The sequence below is a fragment of the Chenopodium album genome, chromosome 16 (assembly GCF_948465745.1).
Source record: "Chenopodium album chromosome 16, dcCheAlbu1.1, whole genome shotgun sequence".
NCBI lineage: Eukaryota > Viridiplantae > Streptophyta > Magnoliopsida > Caryophyllales > Amaranthaceae > Chenopodium > Chenopodium album.
This window is the reverse complement of record NC_137849.1, coordinates 2681996-2703933: the sequence shown is the minus strand read 5'-3', so window position 1 is coordinate 2703933 and position 21938 is coordinate 2681996. Positions and strand designations below refer to the sequence as shown.

The 21938-nt window shown below is 35.8% G+C and overlaps 1 protein-coding gene across 1 annotated transcript; it reads right to left on the bottom strand.

Moving 5' to 3' along the window:
* Positions 1 to 505: 505 nt before the first annotated feature.
* Positions 506 to 20160, bottom strand: LOC145586064 (DNA-directed RNA polymerase V subunit 1-like). Its single transcript, XM_081642784.1, has 20 exons — positions 19985 to 20160; positions 18627 to 18765; positions 16576 to 16702; positions 15323 to 15438; positions 13670 to 13723; positions 12447 to 12611; positions 11833 to 11991; positions 11599 to 11754; positions 9738 to 11495; positions 9411 to 9586; positions 8982 to 9057; positions 8764 to 8888; positions 8380 to 8534; positions 6948 to 7222; positions 5197 to 5370; positions 4692 to 4832; positions 2975 to 4591; positions 1746 to 2425; positions 1153 to 1267; positions 506 to 1061 (listed from the first exon to the last, which is right to left on the bottom strand). The coding sequence occupies exons 2-20, from the start codon at positions 18705 to 18707 to the stop codon at positions 804 to 806; spliced, it is 6408 nt and encodes a 2135-aa protein (XP_081498910.1). The 5' UTR covers positions 18708 to 18765; positions 19985 to 20160; the 3' UTR covers positions 506 to 803.
* Positions 20161 to 21938: the final 1778 nt, after the last annotated feature.

Below are 21938 nucleotides of genomic sequence, written 5' to 3'. Positions count from 1 at the left end.
TTAATTTTGATGTAACTGAGTCATTCTTAGTTTCAAATGCTTTTCTGACTAAAACTTTGAGCCTGTTAAAAAAGGAAATTGCTGGCATAACGTCTTCATACCAACAAAAATTTGGCTTCTTGGTACTTGTTTTAACATTGGCAAAGGTTTACCTTCTTAAGACATTTCATAATCAAGTCAAGGCTACAAACGTTGTACAAAGATTAGAATAGTGCTCTTCAAGATATAAGGTTATTGCACACCTGTAGTAGTCTGATGAATTTCAAAACAACTGCATGCTACAAGCACGGAGGTTTAACCACCCTCTGCAGCCTAACAAAGCAGTCCTGACACAATAACTTGCATACATATCAAGGATTGCGGACAAACACGAGAATATTAACTTAGCTATTGACCTATCAATTAGTAGTAGTTGCATTATGGCATCAGCAGAGAGTTCCATTTCAACAAGAATGGAAGGCAACAAAATCTGGCAGCTGATACAGAAAACTATCTAGAAAGAAAGGAGGCAACAGAGAAGTGAACTCATTCCTAGACGCCAAAACTTTAGAGTCATGTACACTTTACTCCTAGCTGAAATAACTTCTAATTCTGTACAAAATTCACCAGGCATAAAGTTATCAGAAACAACTCCATGACTCAATGCATGAGTGACACTAGCAATGCGCTTCCAAAGGGGAGCGGGAATGTAAGGAGAGCATTCAAAGCTAAATTTTTGGCTGAAAAACAGCTACTGATATCTAGTTATGTACACAAAATAAAGCAAGAATATTACCCATCAAAACAACCAACACTTAAAGGACTCAGGAGCTTGGTGGTAAAGGACTTGGAGGTGGGGGGCTTGCAGGCAAAGGGCTAGCAGGCGAGGGACTTGCAGGTGAGGGATTACCTCCGGGACGAGGCCTTTTGAAATACTTGGATGTGAAGGACTCGGCAACTGAAGGGTACTTTCCCTTAACATAAGTCTCCAAGCACTTGATGTATGAGAAGTCCACATTCTGTCCGTCTGTTGAAACCACATAAAAGCAACGGCTTTCTTGGAAGTTGCTATGCTTTTTAACCTGCATATAGCAACATGATAAGATTTTAGAAATTATTTAGACTTCATAAAATAAAAAAGGATTTCAATAGCAAGAGTTACGTATAGAATACCGTAATAAAATCAACTCCAGCCCCAATTTTAGCCGCTTTATCAGGATGGTAGTTCAGCACATTGTCAATAACATACTTTTGATCATCAGGAGGGAGAGGTTCTCCATCATTACACCTACAAATTATAATTGGAACACCATGCGAGTCAGTGAAAAAGGAAAGCTTAATAATAAATAAAGAAATACAATCAGATTGATGTACAAAAATTTCCTGTTTGTGTCATTCTCACGGTCTCACCCAGCCCAACACATTTATACTTTGTTTCATTTTAGTTGTTGACACATTTGCCAACACAGGATTTCAACTATCAATATATTCAGACAAAAAGCTAAAAAAAATAATTAAATTGATATTCAGAAAATGAAGTCACAAAAAACAAAAGAAAATATATATCAAATTATCAATACTCCTAGGTGAGATGAATCTAACAAGACCGCATCACATTTTTCAATAAATCACTGAAGGAACAAGGTAATATACAGAGCCTATGTCAAAACTTGTCAACTGATAAGGAACGGAGGACAACTATCATCAAATTAAACTAAGAAATGCATCAATCAATTAAATACAATAGAGAAAAGTAGTAGATTTACCCAGACTGATGCATGATTCTTCGAATCGACTGCATAACCAATTCAACTTCAGATAGGACATCTTGCTCTTCAGCTGGAAACGAGTCCATTCTTTTTCTAGTAGCAGTTAGTGCCACACTGGCAGAATCATCATTTGGTCCCCTTGGAGGTCGATTCTGGTTAGGGTTATGATTTTGATTCTTCCTGCTTTTCCACTCACCAGTGTTTGAGGAGCCCCAGCCACGACCACCTTCAGGCCGTTTTTTATTCCATCCAGACCCTCCAGGCTGTCCCCAAGGTGATTGTGAATCATCAGAGCCATGAGGCTTTTCACCAGATTCCTTCTTCCAAGTTGAAGAATTTGGTTTCTCCCAAGAGTCCTGTTTCTCACTGCCCATATCCAATTCAGCATTACTCTTTGGTTGTCCCCAAGAGGATTTTGCATTGTTCTCTTTCTTCTGAAAGTCCCAACTTCCAGACCCACCAGCTCCACTTTCCTTCTCTGACTTCCAGCCTGCAGCTTCATTGCTATTGTCCGACTGTCCCCAAGCAGATGCCTGCGGCCTGCCTTCCTTTTGAGACCCCCAAGAGCTGGTAACACTATCTCCATTGGCTATACCAGTGCTCCAGCCACCAGGACTTGTATTACCATTAACCTTGCCAGAACTCCACCCATCAGCACCACTTCCGATGTTCTTATCCTGTTGATAACCTTTATCAGATTTCTTTCTTCATAATAAGAATATTAAAACGACACAATTTTATCTGCATTAAATCTCCTAAATCACACTCCCCCCATTATAATTAAGTGACACAATAGCACTATTCACGCATGCCGAGGCATAAGTTTGACCATTAATATCTTCAATAGTGTATTAAGTAAAAATTATAGAGTTGATATTATGAAAATATAAATTGAGACTAGTCCAACAATATATTATACAACAACATTAAACAATTATATATAAGTTAAAAAAAATTAGAGAGCTGATATGTGAATAGTACAAAAGGTCAAAGTGTGTCACAAAAAAAAGGTAGGAGTACTGTCAAATGAGTACATGATACATCAGCCATATAGGATTTACACCAAAAATTATGTTAGAAAAACAAACTTAGATCACAGAGACATCATGCAGTAAACAAAATAAAATCAATGGAAAACAAAGTATATAATTAGGTTTAACTCTGCAAGATATAAAAACAATTCAAATTTCAAGTGGTCTGTTGAAAAAATGAGGAAAATCCTTTACCTCTTTGCTATCATTACTGGTTGGGTCAACTTGCTGTCCCCATGACTGAACATTGCTCCCTTTCGTTTTGGAATCCCAATTTCTACCGGCTCCCAGTTGATTGAACTTGGAAGAACCCCATCCACCATCATTTTCGTCGTTGCTCTTTTGCCAGGATGGATCTTTAGACTGTCCCCAAGTCACTGCCTTGTTCTCTAATTTTTCAGATGTTCCTTGGGAAACAGGGTGCTGGTTACCCTGACCAGAGCTCCTGCTACCAGACCCTTTATGACTCTTACCCCAGGATTTTCCCTGTCTCGCACAATCTTGTTCATTTGCATTATCATTAGTCCATCCGCCCGAACTTCCTTGATCACTCTTCTTCCAAGGATTGCCAACAGTTTGTCCCCAAGTAGACTTCTTGACACCAACATTACTAGCAATATCCCAAGGCTGTTCATTGTCTTTTTCTACTCGAGAATCCAGGCCATTTGAATCCCCTTTCTTCTGGCCCTTAACAGCCCAGTCATTACTTCTTTTGAACCCGGCATCCTTTCCTCCAGTAAAATCCCAGCCTTTAGAACTTGTAGGCTGATACTGTTCTGAATTTGATTTGTTTTCCTTGAGCAGTTTATCATTCCAGCCACTTGTTCCTCCCAGATTTCCAGAATCTCCCAGAGGATCATTTTTCTTCCAGCCAGCACCATCAGTTTCTTTTGCTGGTTTACCCCAGGCTTTACAGGGTTCTTTTGAATTAGAATTACTCCATGATTTTGATGCATCCCAACCATTTGCCTTTGAAGAACTTTCAGGCTGCGGAAGATCCTTCTTTGGTCCCCAAGCTGACCAACCACCACCTTCTCCGGAGCCAGAAGCAAGATCTTTTTTGGAATCACTTTCCTTCCAGCCTGCATTTTCATCAGCCTCTTTGACTGCACCCCATGCAGATGAAGGTTGTTTTGGTTTAGACCCAGCCCAAGACTTTGAAGATTCCCAACCACCAGTTCCTGGTGAATCTTCTTGCTTGGACAAATCTTTCTTTGACCCCCAATTTGCCCAACCACCACCTTCTGCAGAGCCAGAGCCACAAACTTCCTTAAGGTCATTCTTGATGCTAGTGTCATTAGGCTCTTTAACTGGCTGGCCCCAAGTAGGTGAAGGCTCCCCATGATTAGATCCACCCCAAGTTTTTGATGCATCCAATGCACCAGTCTTTGATAAATCTTCTGGCTGTGGCTGATTTTTCTTTGACCCCCACGAAGACCAACCATCAGACTTGGATGCATCTTCCGGCTGTGACTGACTTTTCTTTGATCCCCAGGAAGACCAACCACTGCCTTCTACTGAGCCAGAACCAGTATCAGTTTTGTTTGCATTCCATCCTATACCAGATGAAGGTATTGCATCCCAACTTGATCCACCTGCTCCAGGATTTTCAGAATCTAAACCCATTTCAATAGCGTCTTCAAACACAGCCTTGTTTTCCTGTTCGGGGGATAGAGCTGATTCCATGTATACATCCTTGTCAAAGCTGTCAATATCTTCACCCAAGCCCCCACTATCAACCTCTTCCTCATTTGCGCTACTCATCAGATGAAGGAAGTTGTATACATCAGTTGGTTTGTCAGCCAATTCAATCTGTAGGATTTGGATAGTAATCAGCAAAGCAATTGAACGAACCAACAAATGGTGAATGTAGATTTTCAAGCACACGTGAATTATAAACAGGACACAATACCTCTTTTGTGTCCCAGAGGAGATCGAACTTGGCACCAGTACCAATAGCAACACGCTTACCCCACGAGCATGATCCTACAATGCTTGACAGAGTATCCACGTGACACTTCTCAGAAGCTCTTTCAAAACACTTGCGCGGTGTCTGGCCAAGCAGGAAAAAAACATACACGACACTATATTAAATATCATTAAAAGATTACTGATAATAAATACTAGTTATTCTCCTTCATTATATAGGCCACATAGTGTAGTTTTATGTGTCATAAATTAACTTCATTCAAGGGAAAAAAATTCAGCATTAAACACAAATTTTCTAGATAATTCTCACTTCCTCGGATCAGCATTTGACGCAATGTTTAAAAAAATTATCAAATATTCATAAACTTAGGAAGTTAGGATTCAAAGGATCCTTTTCTGCCTCAGCCATAAAAAGCAATTGCCTTACATGATGAACTTGAAGAGTATCAAAAACTAAAATAAAATAAAAAGAAAGTGAAGCTTCTTACATATAGAGTTGCCTCAGTGAAAGGAATTTGAACATTAAGTGTTCGGCATAAAGCCTTTATTCCAATCGTATTGAAGCCAACCAAATTCCCTGCACACGTCATACTACTGGCCAAAAGAAGCAGATGCTCTTTGAGAACACCTTTTGTGACCATAGTTACAGATGTTGAAAGGCGCTGCAATTACCAGAAAACAACAATTTAGCGATTTGGTCAAGCAACTTTTTATTTTTTTGTAAGAAAACAGTAATACTTCCTCTGTTCTTTTCTAACTTGCAACACTCCCCAATTCACCGCTTGAAAATGCATTGCTTCAATAGCTAATATCTTAAATTACTACTAAATTTATAAAAATTTATAACAATATGATGTTATGACAATATAGAGTGAGACGAATCCAACATAGGAAGTAACAATAAAGCACTATTGCTTACTCTACTTTTGAATATCAAACTATCATAAGTTTGTCACATCATACAACATTTGCTGTAATGTTGCATGAGATATGTCTAGTGTCTACGGCAGAGGAACCAAGCCCTCAAACATCAGTATTTTGAAGGTCTCTAATGACATAGAAACACATAGACAAACACAAACATTGAATTTACAGATCAGGCAGTGCAAGCAATTTAGATCAAGAAGAATATAATTGCAAATACAAAAGTGATTGTCTAATACTCGTAAATATTAGCAAATGTTATGCATGGAAATAGAAAACTAAGGTTAATGAAGAGAGAGAGAGAGAGAGAGAGAGATCAGAAATATATCTTCAAGTAAATTTGTGCAAAATCAGAAGCTTTTATATAGTGAGCAGAGTCGCCGCCTCAGGAAATTGAACACTAGTCTCAGATCATTTTGACAATTAAGAGTAAAACCATGCAGCAACATTTAATTACCTAAAGTCGTGCCGATGCATAGATAGATAGAGTTCACAACTTCACATCGGTGTGAACCCAATCAACCCATACAGAAGAGGTTCGCCCCAAACATAATATTGGCAAAGAAAAGAAGAATTATATAGACAATTTCCACAAAATTAGATAAAATTTGGTAAGTTTATCCTAAGAATGAAAATTAATAATAACTACATCAACTCAAAACATTGTCAACAAGGAATATATATCAATAAAATTTTATAGCTAATGATAACTAATACACAGGTTGAATCTACACGCATACAGAGTCAAAGTTACTAAGCATGACGTCATGACGATGAACACAACAATGCCAGGTGATACAAAACAGGCTAAAAATTTGTTGACCAAGGGGATAAAAAAAAAAAAAAAAACACAGTACCTGCTGAGTCACTTTGACCAAATAAACACAGTACCTGCTGGCTCAGCAAAAGGCGCATATCTAAATGCAAATCCAGCCAAAACCAAAACAACCAAGGCACTAAACAATCTCATAGCCGAAAATCATGATATAAAAAGCTGAATTCTAATTTCAAGGGATCTTTGAAGCAGGAGACAATAGTAATACGGGGCAGCACTCATTTTCCCTTTTGCTTTAAAGAAGCATGTCGAGTCACAGGGGCCACAGGGCCCTTATACGAACCTCAAAGATGTTGGTAGTAACCGACACACTCAGCTTCAATGTATCAACAAATGATTTTAAATCAAATGCAATGGGTATCTATATTACAAAAGAATTAGCATGATGCAGTCTATATCATACCATTATACAAAAAAACTCTAGAGAATGGAAATAAAGCAATACAAGCAAGTAGTGATGGATAATCAGTTGAAATGTACCTGCACTGCCTGATCAAAGGCACAGGATATTCCAAATAGATCCTGGATTTGCTTTATTGCATATGGAATAGAGCGCCTTGTATCAATCAGATGAAATACAGGTAGACAACAATCCAGTACAATCCTCCACGCATCACCACTTTGCCTGACAGCTGTCTTCTCCAAAGCCACCTCCACAGCTAATTCACCCTTTGTACTGCTACAGGGACTCTGTACCCAAGTTGTAGTGCCTGGACTAATCCAGGTAATATTGACAGTGGAAATTCGAGGATCACCTGCAAAACAAAACAAAACAAAACAAATTTCAAGATTTACTAAATTTATCCCATCTCCCGGAGAAAATTTAAGAGAAGAACAAGTATAGCAGCCTCCACTCAGTGCAGAAGCAGTATCCTGATTCAGATTTCCAAGTTACAATGTTCTGATTCTCTTAGAAGGGAAAGTTCATTAGAATTATTGATAAGAAAGTATATCAAAATAGGACAAGTCTTCCATAATAATGCAAAAAGGAGCTCCATACCATCAAAACCCTCTCTTTCAACTCATCCCGAACCAAGGTTAAATACCTTGCAAAGAAAAGAAAAGAAGACTAAAGATTCCACATCTTTCAACTCCTTCATTTAACCCAAAACCAAGGAACCAATTAAACCAGGTATCATTTACAAAACAAATACACAAACACAATCAGTGTTATGTTACATTACAACCTCATTTGCATACTTACACTCAGTAAAATTATGACTGTTATCCTATGCTTAAAACCTATATCCTTTTATCACAAATTCGGTGCCAGCACATTTTACAGTAAAAACAAGTTTTTCACTCCCTAAATAGTCTAACTCGTAAAGCTAGTCATTTCAACAATAACCATCTTAAAATAAAGGTCAAAACTCAAAACTGCATGGGTAAAACAAGTGTTGGACAAGTGAATACCTATTGCAGACAAAGTAATCAATTCATATTTTGTTTTTACAAAGTGGATACCAGCTTTACATAGCAGAGGGAATCATAACTAGTAAAAGTGGAAAATATTCCATAAAATTGCAGGTAAAGCAAGAAACCAGTTAAGTGTTAAAGCCAGAATATATCTGCTTATTCCCAAAATATCATTCTTCTAGAAGCTTACAGTCCTGTTCTTGACCAATAAACTTACTAGCATCACCTACACAGATGCACAAATCTAATACAGCACAACTTATCGCTAAAAAATACAGTTTCTAAAATACAGATTAAACTCCACACAATTGAGCAACAAAAGCATTGCTATTACAGCATACTTGAGCTACTATGCTTTGAAACAGAAATTACATCCACTGCCGTACAGAAGTTCAACATGTGGACGAAACATTCATACCACAAGAAAGAAACTCAGTACAAATAGTATTTTATTAAGCAAATTCTGAAAATTTCCTCATATTAAGTAAAAAAGTACCTTTAATAATTGTGTCCAATAGAACTGGGCAGATCATATCAGCCATGATATGTTTTGTTCTTTCCAAATCAGAGTCAGGCATGTCTTGCCAATAGAATTTCAAACATGGCATGTCCGTCCATTTGCTATCCGAATGGTTGAAGAAGCAACAATCACTGCCATCAGAGAAGAAAGAGACATTCAGAAATCAGAGCTATCAGAAGCATTCGCAGTCAATACATTGCATATTACAAGCAGGGGATCATAATTGACACAGTTATTATGACTCAAAATTATTATGCACTATTTTATCCACGAAATTTTGTATGAATAACTATCATCATATTATCACCGTCAGAACAATACAGTGCAAAAAACACAACAAAAAACATGACATGAACCTACCTGACAGACAAAAGTATCCTCTTGAAATGATAACCATATTTCTTCTTCTTACGTAACATGTTTACTTGTTCTTCACATTTTTGTAAAATGTCACGCATACCAATGCCTGATGACTTTAGCAAGCCCTACACAACATAAAACTCATCACATAATTGAAAGCTTTCCACAAGGAAAACTAATGTTTACAAAGTCAATAAGAAGGTAAAAAGTCTACAAACCGCATTGAGATGAATATGACCAACAAGTCCTGTGTCCATTTCACAACTTTCAGGTTCAAGCTTTGGCCGCTTGTACCTGTATGGAGTGATCCCATAAGCATTCAAGCAGCATAAAAACAGATAAACTATATATGGAATGCAAAGCATCTATAGCGACTGTAAAGAACAAACATTCAACAGCATAGCATCACTCATTTTAATATACTAGAAAGACTTGGACCACACAATAAATCGACATTTTAATTTTGTAAGTACATATATACATGAATGATTGACATTTTGAATCAAACATAATTAGTTTAGAAAATTACTTATGGACAAAGGGAAAAAGTACTGTAGAGATATGGTAGCATAAATTTCTCAACAAGGCATAACACCACCACCATATAGAATTCTTATACCCAAAAAAAGGTGGTAAAAGAAACTTACTCAATCGATAGCTCAATTGCAGCATCTCTGAGGCTAACCTTTTTCAAATGATTTTTTACCAGGCATGATGCATTTTCTTGACAATACTTCCTACCACAACAACAATCATTCAGATATAATATAACCCGCCGATCATTATTATCATTCCTGAAATTCGCACGGCAGAACAATATTTCCTGGTACAAGTAAGATGAATCAGCAGCTAACAAACAAGGAATGAGAATTAAAATAGAAATTCATCAAGTAAATACACACCATAAGCAAGATTAACAATCTAAAGTCAACATTTTCTTGTTAGTAATAACTAAACAGACAATGAAAGAATACCTTCATCATATCCCAAGAAGAATTACTATTGGGAGAAGAGTCCAGAACAGCCTTGTAAGCAGGATTTGACATGGCAGTTGCTGCCAAAACTCCAACAGGCTCTCCAGCAGGAAACAAACTCTGGGATGCCATCCCTCCAATCCCATATTCAAATTGAATGACAGAATTACTGCTGATATTTCTAACGGTGCCATCATAGCAAATGACGACATCTCTAAGAACTGCCATCAAATTCTTAAACAGTGTTCCAGGCTCAGCCAGTCCTTTTGATGAACGGACAATTACCTCCCTGGTAGCAATGGAGTGAACTATCTCTTCATAAGGATCCAGGCCATGGAAGAAACAACTCGTTACAAACCCAAACTCCTCTGAAGGACGCGAAGTTGCATATGGATACTTTTGTTGAAAGAGATTCGCCACTTCCTCCACCAGTCCACTAGAATAAAACTTCCTTCTATCAGAAAGCTGCAGTCCCAAAAACCCGATTTGATGAACAATTTTTTCAATAGCAGAGTCACTCCTAGAATCAATCAGATTTCCAAGTGCTGAAGATATAAGAATAAAATTTCCAACTGGGGATTTGAGCTCCCGAATATGATTTTCAAATTGCAGCTGCACTAGTTCATTGAAGGATGATCTTAGCTGCATTAATAGGGGTGAAAGATCTTGTAAATTCCTTTGAATATTTTGCAACTCAGATTTGGGGAAAAAAAAATCATGCAGCCCCACACTAAAACCCTCAGAAAACAAATTTTCCATCAAAAGGGGTTGCAAAGAGTCAAAAAAGTTCAAAGCATCTTTTGGGCTTTTGTTAAAGAACAATGACGTGAGAACGTCACTAATGACTGATGCCACAATATCCCGATTGAAGTCTAACTTTAATACTTCACTGTCATGTATCAACAGTCTATCGCCATGACATTCAAAGTGGGTTGGTAAAGCCGTCTGCAAAACTTGCTGAGCAGTCCAGAGAGGACCAGAAGAATATGCTTTCTCATTTTTCGAACCTGAAGGACATGCTTTCCACAGTGCAGGAGATGGCAAAAGATTAGAGGCATACATAGCCAATTGGTTAGCTGATGCTCTGTCAAGAAAATGAACCTTAAACATAGTCTTTAAAGACAGCAGAGAATCAGTAGATAGCTGCAAGTTAAGATTTCCATTATGTGAACTCAGCAACTGTTTCTCAACAGAGAACAGCTCCAAAACTTCAGCCCTGGCAGAAAGCGACTGGGGATAAAATAAGTGAACACAGTCCCCATCAAAATCAGCAGCCAGAGGACCACACATAAGAGGGTTTATTTTGACCACGTGATCTTCATGAATGTACACACGCAATGCTTGAAGAGAATGCTTATGAGTAGTAGGAGGTCGATTAATGAAAACTATATCCCCATCCATAATCCTCCTATGAACAACTTGGCCAAGTCTTAGGAACGTATGCCCCTTAGAACCCTCCCTCAACGAATATGTTGACAACCCATCCCTAAAGGTGAGACACAAGTTGTTATCTACCAGATTTTGAAGGTACTGTATATTATGCACGTTCACTCTCTCTTCAAATGTCATTTTTTGGGCAATCTCACAGGGCACACCAACTTCATTTACAGCCCTGTAAGCATCACCAGTGATGACAGACCTTGAAGAGAAACCAGACCCTTTGCTTATGAACAAGGTTCTCATTTTGTCGACCCAAGCTTTTGATGTGTTGTTGCCTTCTTTGCTTACCCCGTACCGGTTGTCACCATCACGAGCAGCCTGCCAAAAAAAATTAATGCCTGTTAATAAGTAAATCTGTATGCTTCCTGCGTGCAATTGCATTTTTGCATCTAAGTAAAACTAAGGGCATTACAAGTTATACCTTTCCAGTGCCTCTGACTTGGAGATACTGTGAAACAGCAACTTGCAAATCGTTGGCTTCAACTTCATGCGACTCGAAATTGGGTTCACCAGATCGAGAGCTCCTAATAACCTCGATTTGCCTGAGAACTTTCTTCATCATTGCTGAGCAAAGATCCTAAAACATCACAAGGCAACAATTATAACAGGCTGTTAAGTATTCAAATGTCAAACATACAAATATAGCACAACTCACCGATGACATAACGCTGACTCCATCTGATACATCTGGAACAGATAAGCAGTTAGGAGGAACAGGTACATAGCGCAAAATGTACCCCTCTTGTGGGATGTATCCTTTCTTTGCAAGCTTTCTTCTTGTATCTTCAGGTAATTTTTTCAACATAGCTAGAACCTGATTAGTTGTGAGTAGATGGATGAGAAAATATTACTGAACTCCAGGATGCAAAGCAATGGGTAGGTTTGGGGAAGGGCTTAGATAATCAAGATATACATAAGATAATTTTAAACTCTATTTGATTATTACTTGATTAGACAAATTTAAAGATGGAAAGAGTGTTGGTACATAAGAAAGAATAACATAAAACATAATAAAAAAAATATTGATGGGTACTAACAAATTACTGAAACTCAGTCAACCAACCATCAATTATGATTACATTATTGCAATACTGGAACCAACATACATATGAACTGACAAAGATCATAAGCTTCGAGGACATCAACACTTAAAACAAGAAACTTTTGATGTCATTGAAAGTAAATAACAAAGCAAAGAGCGCAGTGGCATCTGTAACCCAAATCTTTTGAGAAAGTTCCAAAGACAGCAAAAAATTATGGGAATCAAACCTCAGAAGGAAGCAGCGTCCTAGCACAACCATCCCCATATCTGTAACCATATCTTTCAAGAAAGTTCCAGCCATCTTGCACTCTTGATCTGGTTGGTATTCTCAGCTCAAGGAAAAAAGCCCCATCACTGTTCTTGATATCTTTAATCGATACACTGCAGGCTTCCTAAGAAAAAATTGAACCACAATGAAGTTAATACAAACAAAAAACACCCTATATAAAACTTTAAAAAAAAGAAAAAAAAAAAAAAGAATCAAACACACACACAAAACAAACAAAAACACATGGTAAATTCACAGTTTTCTCCATACACCATTCTGAAGAGTCCAAATAAACAAAAGCTTACAAGCGAGCACGGGGGAAGCGCTTAAGACACATTGTTCAAAACTCCAATTGCATTGCAACAGTAAAATGTTTCCTTTATACTAGAATTGAAGTCAGGAAAACTTGTTCACTTGAGACCTTTTTCCTATGGTGCCTATTTTTTTCATGAATTGGACCGTGATATGTAATTGAACAAATAATAAACAAATCATTTTAAGCTCAATAGTTTTAAGCATTAATTAATATCTGCATTCATTTTGTAATAACAGACAAAGTAAAGTAATTTAATGACCTATAAGCATTCATTAAAGTAAAAGTTTATATTACTCTTAAAGTTTCTAACTACAATTGTTATGTAAATTAGTAGTAAAAAATGTCTCGTTACAAAATTCATGAGAAACATAGCCAAAGCATTTACCCCCTCTGATTTCTTATTGAAGACTCTTGTTTCTAGGAGAGTTTAGTGGGTGTGAGAAGATGGATTAGGCAAGAAAGTGTATGTATAAAAAGGTAGATGGTTGTATAAAAGTTGAATGTATGGTGAAAAATAAGGTGTGAATATTGTAGGATAAAGGGGTAAGTAGAAATAAAAAGAGTGTAAATATTGTAGAATAAGGGGATAGAAAAGTTGGACAATATGAATAAATAACACAGCCAGCAAAGGACTCCCCTCCCTTCAACATGAATTTGCCACTGCAACAGTAACTATGAACTTAATCACTTCCCTTCAGAAGTCATGACTCCCACAACTGACCAACTTAAGTCCTAGCACTAGCTTCAAGAAGTTATCACAATTTGTTTATATTTTAGATTTTAAAGATAACATATAGAGCATAAGTTGTAAGTTTGTCACACAATTTTTAAAAAACAAGAAATATATACAGAATGTGAATACTTACATCACAACATGCTGACAATAATTTCTCCGCAACACCATTGTTCTTCACTGGGAACTGGAAAGATAAACAACAAGCAAACAAAAGAAAGATCAAAGAGGATTGAGCCTATTCATACAATGCAACACATAACATGCAATGCAAGAGCTTAAGCCAAAGTTTAATAACATTCTTGCAGTTTATTATTGGAATAAGCAAAAATGTTTGCAATGAAAACTTAATCATTTTGAAAATTGGCGGTTAAAAATTAAAATTTACATAGCAAAAAAACAACAATACAATATCACAGTATCGTGAAATTGAAAAAAGGCAGAAACTGATTATGGACTATTACGTACATATGCAGAAGCCGAATCTTAATTTACTGTGAAAAAATATAGTTAACCATGTATGACATTACAATTCCTTATTAATTGGTTGTTCAATTGACCTCCAAATAAATGCGAAGTATAAATTCCACGAAGAAATTCGATTAACTGTTTGGTTGGAATTGGCATAGGAACTTCTGCAATTCACACATAATGGAAGATGCTGCTTACCTAGCTCCCTTAGGATCCCCCTACAATTCGGAAGACTTCTTATGATCACCCGAACTATTATACAAACATCACAGAAAGGATAGCACCAAAGAAATTGCCAATTCATGGTAAATGCAACTTTCTATGTGCAACCAAAAGCTACTTATTACTCTTACATATACTTGCTTTGTTTTTTTTTTTTTACTAGCAACGTTTCTTATTTTCACGTTTGCATATGCATAACTTCAATCACTTATATCTTTAATTATACATTTGAAAAGATTACACTTCCTCCGTTCTTTTTAGTTGCATTACTTTCCTAAAACGGAAGTTTCAAATTAGTCGCATCACTTTCCTTTTTAGTTAATAAACTCCTTCTATCTCACTCTCAATCACATCAGTCCATTTATTTATTCTCTCTCTCTCCCTCATCTCCAAAATTGTCTAGGAGTCCGCAATTTGCAATGAATCTAACAAAAAATGAAAGAAGTAATAGATTTTAATAAAGCAGACATTGAAATAATTCTAACAAGATCCCACACGACTATATTTTTCATTAAGTATAAATCACAAAATTCAATTTAAGTTGAGTATGTGAATAATAAGCACTATTGAAATGTTGCGAGTAATTAAAAACGAAGGAAGTATTGCCACCAATCTAGTACCTATATCACCTTACATGTGCGTAACCTTAACACTTATTTAGGAATCTAGGACTATCAATAATGTGAAGTATTGCAGCATCAAGAAATGATATCTATCAAATGAAACCATGATATTATGTAAAGAACTGATAATAATTTCAGATCAACATAAAAGTGAAAGAAAGCATTTAATAAAGAAATAGCAGTCCACAAGCCCACTCCATCTACAGATGCTTTAACTTATTCAAATTACTATAAACTAAAAAGAGTAAGAAAATCCTAACAGGGTTAATGGTATGAAAGTAAGACTGTAATAAAATCTATTTAACAAAAGACAGTGATGTCATTAACGATATTATAATCATTATTCCAGCAGTGTCCAGCATTATTTATCTGAATAAAAGTACTTTTGCAACACTACTGATCTACAAAACATTTACGTCAATTATTTCAACCTCATACCTTTTCTTCAAAGAAAAAAAAAAACTTCATACCTTATTTGACTTCATCTTTAAACACTTGAGGCACACTAAGCTCAACAGACGTTTTAATTCGCTGACATGAGATGGGTGGTAGATAGGTATTGGCAACTCAATATAGCCAAAGTGACCTGAAAATAAAGTATTGGCAATAAGTAACCACCTTATATCTTTGAGATGTGACAGACAATGAAAAACCAAACCAGATAGGATACTATGTAGCTAAACTGATTTAAAAGAAGGGAAATCAGCCACCACATTTTGCTCATCTTTCTTCGTATTTGTTTTGACCACAAAGAAAAATCAAGTATAGTATAAAAGAGGGCAAGGTGAACAATGAGGTAAAAATAGAATATAGTAATTTAGTGAAGAAGTAAACATTCTAACTTCTAAGAGACTAAGACAAATCTTGATGACTGAAATGATGAATCCTTAATAGGCATTAGTTTAGTAACCCATTACTCACCGGCACATAGATTTGTAAGTGGGGTTTGTTGGAGAATTAAAGATTATAGAAAAGTAGTAAGGTAAAAACTAAAGGACATGAGCAGAGAAAATTAATTTTTTAAAAAATAATTAAATAAGAGAAGATGTCCAAAATAATAATTGATGCACTAAAAAAACAGCCGATTTAGAAAAGTGATGCACTTAAAAAAAGCCATAGGGAGTATTTCAATTCAAGGCTAAAGTGGGAAGGACATTATAGGTTACAAAAGCTTGGCCATAATTACACCAGTAAATTAATAAAATGATAAATACAAAGAGGATCTATAAGACTTCAATGCTGTTATAACACAGAAAAGTGTTTTTTATGCTACAGGTGCCTTTCATCAAGTTGCTATGATTAAGCTTTATAAAGTATTATATTATAATTAGTATGTTGGCTAATGATTTTGATGTTTTTGTTATTTCTCATGTTAAACAAGTCGGCAATTCGGTAGCCCATTTAGTAGCAAGATGGGATACCAATGATAGATCCGAATTAGTATGTTCTAACTCTTTCCCCCAAAGTCTCGTGACTTTGGCAGAGCTTGATTTGCAATAATAAGCCTACTAACTCGTTTCCCTCAAAAAAAACAAAAAAAAAAAACCTTCTATATAGGAGAGCATATCAGTCACACTAAATATTGATAGCCGGGCAAGGTCATTCACAGCAGCATGCCTTCAAGCAACCACTATTCAGTTATACAAGATAAGAGACATTAAATAAACAATTTTCTCCTACTTCCATCAAATTTTTATTTTTAAGAAAAGAGGATATGTTTTACCTTCACACTTTCCGGGTTCTGCAGTACCACAAGACTCGCATTTACCCATTTCCAAAGGTAAGCCAAGAAAAGGATTTGCCAACTGACTAGCATGACTAATTGGACAATCGCTGATGGAAGACGTTCGCTGCAAGGTGAAGGGGGGGAAAAACCTCATTATGCATAACATATAATAGATCAACTACATATAGATTTGGGCAACAATGTGTCATCCTTCAAAAGAATTAAATACCATCTTCCGGAGATCAGCTGCAACTAACATTTTTAACAACTCCAAGGCATGTGAGACCCTCATAAACTCTTAAAGAATAATACAAGTATACAACTAACTCATAAATATTTAAAAGCAAAGAAGAATATATGAACTGAAATAATTCACCAAGTCATAGGGGTTGTTTGGCAATCGACGGTTGCTCTTGGCTGTTGGCTTGTTTGCTTGGCTTGTTTGACTAGCTGAAAGTATTAGCTATATGGGTTGGCTTTTTAAGTTATTGTTTAAGGTGGTTGTTTACAAAAGTGTTTGGTAAAATTATTAATGGTTGTTAGCTGTTTATTAGTGATAAAGTGGCCAACAAGCCAAAATCCAATAGAAAAAGCTACTTTTATTAGCTTTTGGCTTTTGGCGGAAAAGCTAGCTTAAAAGCCAACAAAAAAGCTAACTACCAAACATATTTTTTGGCTGATTGACCAAACTAAAAAGCCAAAAGCTAGGCAAAAAGCCAATTGCCAAACACCCCCATAATCAGAGAAACATGGGAAAAGCAATAGCCACCATCAAACAAGATGGCTGAAAGAGGACATGATGATGAGGGAGGGAGGAATTGGAGCACTGCACACATCATAATATAACAGCAATTCAACATAAATTGATTGAGACAGACAAGTGAGAAAGCACAAAAAAAGTTGTAAAGTGCCACTCTCCATATTATAGTAGTAGGCATTATTTCTCTTTCTTGCTTGAAGTGAAAATCGTACTCCCTACATCACAAATTATCTTTTCCTTATGGGCCGTGAGAATGTCCACAAATAATCTTATTGTTACTTAATATGAAAATTTAACCCATTTATCCATGCAATGTTGACCCCTTCACTAACTTCTTTCTCAAACTCTAAACTCCAAACTCAATGTCATGTAGGTCCTTTTACCCACTAACTTTTAATCAGATTAGTTTATTTATTCTTGACCACATATCCACTAAAACATCTACTCACCCTTCTATTCCCTTATTATGTGTGTCCAAAGCTAACAAAAAGATTTTATTGGAGGACATAGGGAGTACTACTCTCTAAAATATTCAACGGGGGTGGGCAGGGAGAGAAAAGCATACAATTAGTCGGTTAGTGGAAAATTTCGCATTATTAAATATCTACTAGATGACCCCAAACATTGACCCCTCTCCCTCATTGGAATAACTCATAAAATATCAAGCACCTCTTAGTCTTTACCTTGAAATTAAGCTTAATTTAATTTCAACAACCTACACAAGTATCTTTATTTAATAGAAGACATATATATGATTGGATCCATAGTTAATATACTTGTACCATTAGTCCATTAGTACTCAGGAAAAAAAACAAAAATTTTGATGTGTAGCAAATTATAACCAGAAAAACAAGAAACTGTAGTTGTCCATCTCTTACACAACCACCATATACAAATAATATAATGTGCGGATATATGTACAATTCCATGACAATTAACCAAACTATATTACACTCTTTACGCTTCAAAAGAAAGGACTCCAACCGATAATTTTTTGGCACTAGGGTGTACCTTTGCTTTTGTAGAGGCTTGATTTCAGCAGGAAACAATAAAAGATTTCCATTTTACAAATCACAACCTAAATGAAGCTAGACAGCACCCAAACTAAGAAGCTAATACAGAGCAACGATAGTACTTTATAAAATCACCATGGAGCAATGAAAATCAATACAAGATTAATTGATAAAAAAAATATACGAAGTGTACAAACCGACCAAACTAACTAGCAGCATTGCAATATCATGACACACATAAAGCATGTGACAGAAAAATTGAGCTGCCTACTCACAATTTCATGATCGCTTGCAAGGCCGAACTTAATTCCAATCAACTCCCCATCAGGAACAGTTGAAGCCTCACTTTCCTCCATTTTTGAAAGAACAAGAAATTCGATTTAACTTATGGTGGCATACAAGAGAAAAGCACTCCTGTGGAAGAACATTGACATATACAATAATGAGTGAGCACATGTGATTATATCATAACCGTTTAACAGCATCTTTGAAAACAAGGTATTCATAAACTATGTGAGCTTTTTTCAGTTCTCACAAAACAAAAAAAATAAAATAAAAAAGAACAGGGTGTCCTTGATCCAAAAAACCATGTTCATTAGACAAAATTACACACTTCTAAGTAAACTAACAATTGATGTATCATGTATGAAGAACCTCCTCAACACGGAGAATGGATTAATCCAAAAACAAGACACATTGGTGTAACCTAAGTTACTCATGACTCTTCATTGCCCTCATGTGGCCGTGCCGAATACTTGACATGGGTAAAGAATATGCCATTAGAGGACTTCATTTCGGACTAAGATCATACAAAATTTCATGAAATGGTCTTGTCTAATACTTCAAGCCGGGTCAAAGTGACATACACAGTATCACCTCATCCAAAGCCCAAAATACTAGTCCGTACAAGACAAGGTGATTTCTACAGCCAGGATTATTTCAACCAGTCAACAGATAGCCCAAGAAAACAAAATCTCCCATCTTAGGAAACACAACCAATAATGAGACTATCAACAAATCAATTCTCTCAGCTCCGGCTCCACTTCGCCACAAATCGACTAACGAAAACGGCCAAGCTAATCATTATTTTACTCAAGACTAAGCGCTAAAAAAGATAAATCACAAGAAACAAATACCCAGAATAACTAGGGCAACCCACATTTACCTCTATGTACAACGATTATTCCTCCATACAACCAAATTGCCAAATTTTTACCAAAAGGGCACACAAAGACACAAAGAAAAAAAATCCCATTTAAAATTTCCAACCACAGTGCAGTGGCTCATTAACATCGCCATTAAAGCAATTTAATCAACTTTTCCAGAAAAGAACAAAACAAAAACAGAACATTTTCTTCTAAAATCACATAAAAATACGAAATTTTTTTACCCAAAAATGCAAAATTATGATAACATTGTTTGTAGAAATTTCCCAACAAAATACACTAAAAATTGAATATAAATACACATGCAAAATCACGATCAAAAACATAAATTTCAGTAAAACACAAACAAACGCAGATGATCCCACACTACTGAGAAATTCCACAAGAAAAACCCAAAATGTAACACTAAAATGAGTGAAAAAATCAAACACCAAACAATCAAAAATTAAGAAAAAATCAAGACTTACCAAAATCAGAACACAGTGCTGATTATCCGAGTCCAAGAACAAATTAATTTAGCGAAATGAGAGTGTAAAACCCTAAAATTACCCCCAAAAAACCCCCAAATTCACGAATTTCGCAAGCGAATTTCGGAGGAGAGAGAGTGAAGACGAAGGAGGAGAGAGAAATGGGGGGTTTAAGCTTTTGGTTGTACATGCAGTGAAACCAAATAGTGTGATTCGTTGAGGTAAAAAAAAATAATTAAAAAATTGAAAATGGGTTTTATGAAATGACTATTTTACCCTCATACCTTCTCAATCAGTACTGCTACTGCACAAACTATTTGTGTGGGGTCCACATATTCACAGTCTGTTGCTAAGTGGTGTACTAAATTTTTTTGACTTGTGAAATTACCAAAATGGGTTTGAGGGGAGTTAAAGGGGTTTTTTTGGAATTTGAAGGGAGTTAAAGGGGTATGTGCCACTTTGATAAAAAGCCAAAAAAGGGTGAAAAGGAGAAAAATAATTTTTTGAAAAGTTTGGCTCAAATTCTAAATTTTGGCGAAGTGTTTAAGGTATCCCGCCTGAATTTAGCCATTTTACCAAAGTTGTGGACTTGTACAGGGTTTTGTTATGCAATCATTTTCGTAATTATATCAATAATTATGGAGTCCGTATTTAATGCTACTTTTGGTTCGTATTATATGTAATTTGGTGTATAATTTGTAAAGGCAAAAGCTAACGAACGTCCCGCGGTGTTGGATAAGATAGCTAAAAGTAGAAAGATTAAATTAAAAATTAACATTAATTACACCGATCGATGCATGATTTTGTCATTCTTTCCCAAATTAATACTATTTTAGGTAATATTTTAAATGTTTATCCAACGCCCGGAGGCGTTCGTTAGCAAGATCCATTTGTAAAATGTAAAAATTTCAAAGTTACATATAATACGAACTGAATGTAGTATTAAAAGTTGTTAATATATTTGTAATTTTGTCATTTAATAAATACACTAGTGAATAGCTCGGGCATTGTCCCGAATTGCTATTTTTGTAATCACGCAATAGGGGTATTTATTAAAGGATTTTGAAATCTAAAAACGACATTATTGAATGTGTTTTTTTTTTTAATAATTAAATCATGTGGTTTACAATTATGTACATTTCTTTTTAATATTTATAACATGTTTGATGATGGGCTAAGATAGTTAAATAGCCACCTTTGTTATACGTGATTGGGTGTTCGAATTCCCTTAACCTTTACAAACAACCAAATAGAAGGTAAATTGCTACGAACTTTGGTTATAATTGGTTTTTTTTACGAACTTTCATTAATTAAACAATGAGGGATAATTTGACAACTATGATAATTCAGATAGAAACATTTCATTAAAAACAACATGCTTTGGGAGCAATGGTGCGGGAGAATTAGCCTTCCCATTTACTTTCCTTAATTGACTTATATTAAAGTGGTTTGAGTATTGTGGGCATGCTCCCTGTTTATGAGCAAGAAGATGTTGTAAAACACATACCAAAACAATTAATGAAAAAAATAAATAAAAAATTTAAAGTCACCTCATATATTCCTTAAACACTCCTAATTTATTTAGAAACTTATTCCAAGACACAATTGGGTCACTAAGAATAAGAGCCTAAGGACATGGGAGGGCATATGTTACAAAAGGTATTCCAAGTGAGAGGTAGAGTAGACCATAATACGGTTGAGAGAGCAAGGAGTAAATTGACTAATTGGAAAATAGAATATACAAGTAAAAAGTAAATGGGTAGCTTGTCATTGTTTTATTTATCTATCCTAGTTAAACACCAATATGCAAAGAAATTTTTTAAAACAGAGCTGTTTTGGGGTTTTTTGTGTCCCTGGGAGAGTTACAGCTCACAGACTGGATTTAAGTCTCCTATACCTGCAAAATAATGGAACTCCGGATGTTCAGAGGTCCGCCTTCGACAGTTAAGTTAGT

Bases quoted from the DNA above. Each gene is read 5' to 3' on its own strand.
- LOC145586064 (XM_081642784.1), bottom strand. From the start codon at position 18,707: ATGGAGGAAAGTGAGGCTTCAACTGTTCCTGATGGGGAGTTGATTGGA. The intron at 11,992-12,446 runs GTTTGATTCCCA...ACAACTAATCAG, and splicing joins GGACGCTGCTTCCTTCTGAG to GTTCTAGCTATGTTGAAAAA. The intron at 9,058-9,410 runs GTAAGTTTCTTT...CACTCCATACAG, and splicing joins GCAATTGAGCTATCGATTGA to GTACAAGCGGCCAAAGCTTG.